The sequence below is a fragment of the Danio rerio genome, chromosome 25 (genome assembly GCF_049306965.1).
Source record: "Danio rerio strain Tuebingen ecotype United States chromosome 25, GRCz12tu, whole genome shotgun sequence".
In the NCBI taxonomy this organism is placed as follows: domain Eukaryota; kingdom Metazoa; phylum Chordata; class Actinopteri; order Cypriniformes; family Danionidae; genus Danio; species Danio rerio.
The window spans coordinates 4,287,501-4,296,080 of NC_133200.1; the positions used below are offsets into that span (position 1 = coordinate 4,287,501).

General features: G+C 40.2%; 1 protein-coding gene across 1 annotated transcript in view; it reads left to right on the top strand.

Moving 5' to 3' along the window:
* Positions 1 to 6,461, top strand: part of prnprs3 (prion protein, related sequence 3) — a 7,707-nt gene extending 1,246 nt beyond the window's left edge. The window contains 1 exon segment of the mRNA NM_001013298.1: positions 2,683 to 6,461. Coding sequence (NP_001013316.1) covers positions 2,683 to 4,386 — 1,704 coding nt within the window. The 3' untranslated portion in view covers positions 4,387 to 6,461.
* Positions 6,462 to 8,580: the final 2,119 nt, after the last annotated feature.

The following is an 8,580-nucleotide window of genomic DNA, read 5'->3' on the forward strand; positions in this document are numbered from 1 at the left end:
TACTTTGAGCTTGCTTTATTCCTCTGCTTTTCTTCTCTTCCGTTTTTCGTCTCTGGGTTTGGATGCCGTTTCATTTCAAATTAAAATTCGATTAATATTGATTAAAAATAGAAACGACACTTGTGGCATTATATTCGTTAAGACTTTAAGACGCTTTCGGCTTTATATCCAACGTGAGCAATTTGCCTCAAACAAAATGTATATTTTCTTTCAGAAACGTCATTGTATTGTTTAGATGTGTGATAATGTCTTTTAAAGTGTTTGCAACCTTTATAAAACATGACGATGCTGGAGATTTGTTCAGCCACAGAAATCACTAACCACATATTTCCAATGCAAATATTTTACAGTGTGTCTTAAAGCAGGGTTCATACACGTTTTTACAAATAAAATTCCATGACTTTTCCAAGACTTTTAAGTACATTTTCATGTAATGTGTACATATACAGTTGAAGTCAGAATTGTTAGCCACTCTGTTTATGTTTTCATTTATTTCTGTTTAATGGAAAACAGATTTTCTCAACACATTTCTAATCATAATAGATTTAATAACTAATTTCTTATGAATAATTTATTTTATCTTTGCCATGATGACAGTAAATAATATTTGACTAGATATTTTTCAAAACACTTCTAAAGTGTTAAAGGCTTAACTAGGTTAATTAGGTTAACTAGGCAGGTTATGGTAATTAGGCAAGTTATTGTATAACGATGGTTTGTTCTGTAGACGATTGAAAAAATATATAGCTTAAAGGGGCTAATATTATTAACCTTAAAATAGTGTTTAAAAAATAAAAGACTGCTTTTATTCTAGCCGTAATGAAACAAATAAGACTTTCTCAAGAAGAAAAAATATTATCAGACATACTGTGAACATTTCATTGCTCTGTTAAACATCATTTGGGAAATATTTAAAAAAAGACTTCAACTGTACATGATAAATGACAGGAAAAACATTGGCGTTGAAATTCATTACAGCATATCATAAAACACGCAACATTCTATTTTGTTTAAATTTGTTTTTATACCTATGTAAAATTGATTTTGATAATGCTGACACAGCACTAACAATATTAGAGCGAGTTTTTGGCCAAGCACAGAAAATAACTAAAGACAACCAACCTATATTCAAGTTAGAGCTGCACAATATATCATTTCAGCATGGATATCGCAATGTGTGCATCCGCAATAGTCACATCGCAGGATATGCAATGTTGAGATTATAGTTTAATATGGAGTTTAATCATAATGGAGTAAAAGTTTATCATCCGCATGCATTTTTAAAGAGATAGTTCACCCAAAAATAACCTGCCTTTTTCATTACACCCTTCACTTGTCTTAAACATTTGATTTTTCTTTTTCAAATGAACACAAAACAAACATGATTTAATAACTCCTATAGTATTGAAACAAGTCAAGTGTAAGTAAATAGTGAGTAAAATTTAATCTGTCCTTTTAAAGCCTGTAACTGAACATTTTAAAATATCAGAGTTTAAAACATCCGGCCACAATTAATTTTTTGTAACTTTAATAAAGACTAAATAATATACAATGAAGACTGCAGTGTTGATTATTCATTATCTGTACCTGAATAGTGAATACCTGAAACTATAACTCACTTTTATCTTTACTATATTTGATTTATCTTTGCTTGTAATTTATTTGTTATATATTATTTGGGATTTAATCCTCTACAAAATCCCCCCAATCAATCCAAATAAACCTGTTAAATCATCTGGTGAATTTGTATTTACATCGCAATATACATCAGAAATACAAAATATGGGAATATCAGATTTTTCCAATGTTGCGCAGCCTGAATTCAAGTATACAGATATTTGTTTAACTAATTTCCATGACTTTTCCAAAACTTTGTGGTTTTTTCTCTTTTTTCAAAACTTTTCCAGGCCTGAAAAATGCCATGTCAATTCCATGACTTGTCCAGGTTTCCCATGACCGTATAAACACTGTTAAAAGGAATAGTTTAGCCAAAAATAAAAAAAATTCTCCCATCATTTACTGACATTTGACTTGTTCCAAGCCAGTTTGATGGTTTGTTTGTTTGTTCTGTTGAACAAGAAGATAATTTGAAGAATGATGGAAACCGGAAACCACTGACATCCAGGAAGTGGGACATACTAATACCCAAAAATCAATATTCTGTCATCATTCCCTCTTTACTTGTTCAAAATTTATTTGAGTCTCTCTTCTGTTGATCACAGAATAACATATATTGAACGCTTGAAGCTGGCACCAATTTAATTCCATAGTCTTCTCCCCCTTCTTTTGTATTCAATAAAAGAAAGAAACCTGTAAAGCTTTAAAACCACATGGGGAAGATTAAATGATGAGGTAATTTTCATTTTTGGGTGAAATATCCCTTTAAAGAAATCTTGAAAGATATTTTAATGCCAAAGAGTGTTTATGACAGCCCTAAATCTTTTAATATAGTTTAATATTGATATATTTACATAGCAATTTTCCATTTAGTGAGTGTGTTTACATAATATGTTGGTCACCACATCCAGTTTAATTTACTGCTATGAATCAGTGTTTCTTATTATATGCAAAAGCTATGTACGGTATAAACTTAAATAAAAAAATTAATGATGTTGTCAGATAGTTAAATGTCTGATGGAAGTTTTCTCATGTTATTGAAACCATCTCTCTTTTTCCATGCAGATGGGTCGCTTAACAATACTATTGCTCTGTCTGGCTCTTGTGGTGTCAGTTGTGGCCAAACGCGGGGGTGGATCCAAAGGTGGATTCGGCTGGGGTAAAACTAGTAGTAGTTCAAACAAAGGTGGAAGCAGCTCCGGAAACAAAGGCGGCAGCAGCAGCAGTAGTAGCAGCAGCAGCAGCAGTAAAGGCACCTCATCACATGGGACACACTCATCCCCTGGAAACTATCCTCGCCAACCTCAAGTACCAAACCAGAATCCACCTCCCTACCCTGGTGCTGGAGGTGGGTACCCTGGTCAAGGAAGATATCCACCAGCAGGCTCTAACCCAGGATACCCAAACCAAGGGAGCTACCCAGGACGTGGTGGATACCCTAACCAAGGTGGGTACCCAGCCCAAGGTGGATACCCAGCCCAAGGTGGCTATCCTGCGCAAGGCGGCTATCCTGCGCAAGGAGGTTACCCAGCACAAGGTGGATACCCAGCGCAAGGTGGATATCCACAAGGTAACTACCCAGGACGTAGTGGTTACCCAGGACAAGGTGGTTACCCAGCACAAGGTGGCTACCCAGGCGGAGCATCGTATCCTGGAGCAGGAGCAGGGTCGTACCCCAACAGGTACCCTGGTGGAAACCCTTACCCAGTTGGTGGGTCCTATCCAGGTTATCCAGTCCGAGGAGGTTCCAGTCCTAACCAGTTTGGTGGAGGTGTTGGAGGAGCAGGCGGATATCCTGGAGCGGCACAGTATCCAAATTGGAACCCCAACAATAAAATCATGAGCCCAGCCTATGGCGGCAACTATGGTGGTTACGGGTATGGTGGCAGATCACCATTCGCCCAGTCAGTGCAGGGCATGGGTATGGCCCCTTCTTACAAATCAAAGGGATTCGGCAAGCAAGCAATTATAGCTGCTGGGGCTGGGGCTGTGGCTGGAATGGCTCTGGGATATGGCCTGGGAAGTTTCCCCCGCCCCCGTTTCCACTTTCACAACCCTCAGGAGGAATACTACTATAATCACTACATGTACAGACGGTATGGCCAGACTCCACCTGACGGTAACATGAACGGGAACACTAACTCTCAAGGCGGCATTCCTGGTGATGCAGGATCGGCTTCTGCAGGACAAGGAAATCTTAATCCTCATGAAATCTTCCAGAATCCTCCTCCTCAGTCCTATGACAAGTTTATGGACACGTGTATGAAGAGGACAGATTTGCTCAGAGAGAAATCGGAAGGAAGATCGAGGAGATCCCCTGACCTCTTTGAGCCTCAGGCAGCAGAAGTAGGCAATGATCCGAGTGAAATGCAAGAAAATGTTACAAACAACAACAGCACTTCTGAAAGAACCAACTCTGCAGCTAGTACAGATGATTCTGTAACCACAAACCCACCAGAAACACCCAGCCAACCTCAAAAGCAGACCCAAGAAAGAGCAGCAGAAGCCAATGATGATGACGACGGCGACACTGTTAGCATTATGGAGATTGGCTATCCTATGCTTATCGAGCAAATGAAAGCTCGACGTTGTGTTGAGCTGTACATGGTCTACGCAGAACAGCATGCAGAAAAACAGGCACAAGCTCAAGCTAAGATGGCGGATGAAGCCAGAAACGGTAGTGGCAACCTTCCAGGACCCATAAGCCACGGAGGCATGTTACTTATCACTAGCATCCTGTCTCTTATCTACAGTTCCCTTCTACACTGACATTCTCAAGTAGATGACACGTAAAACCCTTTCATCATGGCGAAGAGACAGATGAGTGAACCAATCACGCCTACGTTACCTAACAAATTTATCTTTGATTTTGGGCAGGACATTTTTGAAAGACTACTTGAAGATTCAACAGAAAGTACTGACATTTCTCACAATCACTTTTGTTCAGTAACGTTACTAAACTGCAACATGAGCCACCTAACAACTTCACATGAGCCTGTTCTTGGAAGCATTATATATTATAATATCATTTTCCCCCTAGCAAAGTTCACCTTCCATCACTGCCACCTTTCTTGCATGTAGTTTGGTGAACGTTAGTTTGGCTTCCGAGACAGCATGCTGCATGTACATTTCATTACCTCCAGGTTTTTTGCATGGCATTGGCATTTGACTAATCGTTTTCAGCTGGCAACAGTAAATGAATCAAAGATTTTAATGACATCAGGTGGTGGCTTCTTGTTGAATTTTTTTAATGGCTCTCCTGCTTGTGTAGTACTTACTGAAACATTTGTGTTGTAGTGTTTATTTTCCATTATTTGGACTGTTAACCGAATTAACTGAGCTATTTATTGTTGTATTAATTTATAATTTTGACCATTTTAACGTTCGTTAAATGTCCTCCACTGTTGGTTTTCCTATTTTATTTCCTGATGGCACTTCATACAGAATTCTCCTTGTGTTTTAATCAGCTCTTTTGTAAAAATGATCTAGACTTTGCCCGTTTAATCCTCTGCAGTGAAAATACTGCATTTTAGGAACTAATGGCCTGTTTCCACTGAGTGGTACTGTACGGGTCACCTTTATCAGACTTGCATTTCCACTGCCAAATTGTACCAATTGTGGGCGTGGTGTCAGATAGAAAGTTGCAGTCGATGTTCTTGTTGTTTGAGGAAATGTCATAGTAAAGCTGTACGAGTCGTTCACATCATACGGAAAGCTCAGGGTGCTTTCACACCTGCCTTATTTAGTTCGGTTGAATCACACTAGAGTTCGTTTCCCCTTTTGGTGTGGTTCGTTTGGGCAGGTGAGAATGCAGCAATCGTACTTGAGTGCGCACCAAAAGTGGACCAAATAAGCGTACCGAGACCTGCTTGAAGAGGTGGTCTCGGTACGCTTTCAAACGAACCCTGGAGCGGTTCTTTGTGGTGAGAATATGATCCGTACTAAAACAGGTCCAACAGGTCCAAGTACTGCTCCTTTTAGACCAATTCAGCTGCCGTAGGCTGATGCGCTGTGCATTATGGGATATGGAGGAAAAATATTTGTTGACAGCGCTTTACCAACAGAGAGAGAGAGAGGGGAAAACACTACCTGATGGATCGTTGGTAATATTTCCGCAAGATGAGCATGTCGCAGTTTAGCTAAATTAATTCACGGATCCTCCTGAAGTGACGAGCGATGCATTAAACACTGTTTTCCAGCCGCGCTTCATTTTCGTAATGTATAGTAGTTTCTTTTGTTGTGCTAGGAAAGTGGTACGGAACGGTTCGGTTTTTGGTACCTTTTGACAGTGGAAATGGCCATGAAAGCGTACCAAACCATACCACACCGTACCACTCAGTGGAACAGGCCATAAAACAATCCACATCCAGATCTGATGTGTCTTTCATTCCACTCCACATTTTAAGCGCTTTCTGTGTGAATGACTCTCTAGTGAATGTACACTGTATGGTTTTAACTCGATATATGTATAATAATATCCCAGCGTGTCAATTCATATCATATGTATGCATGTGTACTGATTCAGAGATGCGCTCATGCAGCTCATCTCCATTTCTCACCAAGATAAAACATCATTTTATATAATCTTGGGTCTCTATCAGTAGCTTGGGTGCTGTGGTTTCCTTGAACATTACTGCTGAACATTCAAGTAGATTAACAAACGAGCTTGGCACTTTGCTAAATCATTGACCTAGAGAGACTTTGGCACTGGATGATCAGCAGAAGGCAATGTATAACGCCTTATTGTTCGCATATGTAATAATGTTATGCCTTTGGGATGTTGTGAATGTTCATGTGTGTGTAATGTTACCATCACTGGGATTAAAGTGATTAAATGCACCTTAGTATTGTGTCTGCCTATTTTACTTGGGTATTTTTAGAAACCATAATCTAGAATGGGGCTTTTTGGTCTACGCTTTGAAACAAAACTGTGCCAGATAATAGGATGTGACCCACTTGCATAGTTCCGTAGCTTTAACACACTATATTTGGCCTAGTGTTTATCTATTATCATTCATTCATTTTCCTTTGGCTTAGTCACTTTATTCATCAGGGGTTGCTAAAGTGGAATGAACCACCAACTTATCCAACATATGTTTTACACAGTGGATGCCCTTTCAGCTGCAACCCAACACTGGGAAACATCCATACACACTCAATGGCCAGTTTAGTTTTTTCAGTTATCCTATAGCGCATGTGTTTGGACTGTGGGGGAAACCCACACCAACATGGAAAGAACATGCAAACTCCACACAGAAATGCCAACTGGCCCAGCCGGGACTTGAATCAGCGGCCTTATTGCTGTGAGTCAACAGTGCTAACCACTGAGCCACCGTGTCGCCCTATCTTATATCAGTTGATGTGAATGTTTGTTGTCTGGTCCCTGAAGAAACGCAGGTAAGTGACTGCTATATTGTGCTGTGATCGTTTCTCTTGTTGTTTTTTCCACTGATATCTACTCAGGTATGCTTGATTTACACCAGTTGACGCCGCATGTTCCCACATTGGCTTACTAATTACAAGCTTAATTGTGCCCTAAGTGGAAAACCATGAACCCTGAGGACTTGAGGAGTGACAGAATCCAAATGCAAAATTAAAGCTGCAAGCAGCGATGATAGGGACCTCGCACCCGGGCTCACCACCGCCCCATGACCTTACGCTGACAGAGAACAGCGAACAACAATAATTTAAGCCAATATATTAAAAAAAAAAATCGAAGAAAATCACAGATTTATGCCAAACTTCCTCCTATCAGCAGGTGGCGCTATAACTGTGACTTAATATTGGCATGTAGATGTCTTCCGGAGAGAAATCTTATCAACCATGTGAAGTTTCAGGCAGATCAGAGATTGTGTGGAGATTGTGTTTTAAGACAAACTACATTCTGCCAGCAGGTGGCGCTATGAAATACTCAATATTATCATGAAGATGTGTTTAGGAGAGGACTTTCATCAACCATGTGACATTTTAAGCAGATCTGACATTGTGTGGGCGAGTTACAAGCCAAAATTCCTTCTGCCAGCAGGTGGCGCTATGGCTCTGACTCAATATTATTATGTAGATGTGCTCAAGAGAGGACTTTCATCAACCATGTGAAGTTTCAGGCAGATCTGACATTGTGTGGCCGAGTTACAAGCCAAACTGCCTTCTGCCAGCAGGTGGCGCTATGACTGACTCAATTTTGTTATGTGGATGTGTTCAGGAGAGGACTTTTATCAATCATGTGAAGTTTCAGGCAGATCAGACATTGTGTGGTTGAGTTATAAGGACTTCCTGTTCCATGGCGAAGCGTTGAGGTTTGTCATGCCACCACAGACACGCCCCTCTGCAAAAACTCTAGATCTTTACAATATATCATCGCTAGAGCTTTCAGATGACACCACTCTATTTTGGTGCTGATACGGAAAAGTTTGTGGGAGGAGATTGTTACAGTTTCAAACATGTAACTTCCTGTGGCCAGCAGGTGGCGCTATAACTGTAACTGGATATCAGCACGTAAACCTGATCAGGTCAGGACTGTTATTAAATGTGTGAATTTTGAGGCAGATCTGATAATGCATAGCTGAGTTATAAAGACTTCCTGTTTTGTGGCGAATCGTCAAAGTTTGCGAGGCCGCCACGGACACGCCCATCGATGAAAACTCTAAAGCTTCGCAATTTAACATCACCAAGGCTTTAAGATGACAAAACCCAATTTTGGTGTCAATCAGATAAATTCCCTAGGAGGAGTTCGTTAAAATACAACGCCTGAAAATGGCAAAAGCGCCACTTTTTTGCCACAGGAAGTTAAAAATATCCGACTTCGTGTTGGGTTTGAGATATGGCTCCAAGAGACTTTTTCGTATGTTTTGCCATGTTTGAGGTGTGTGCCAATTTTTGTGCATGTGCGTGATTCGTAGAGCGGGGGCTCGTCCGTTTAATTTTTCTAGGTGGCGCTGTCGACTCATTTTGCCACGCCCACTT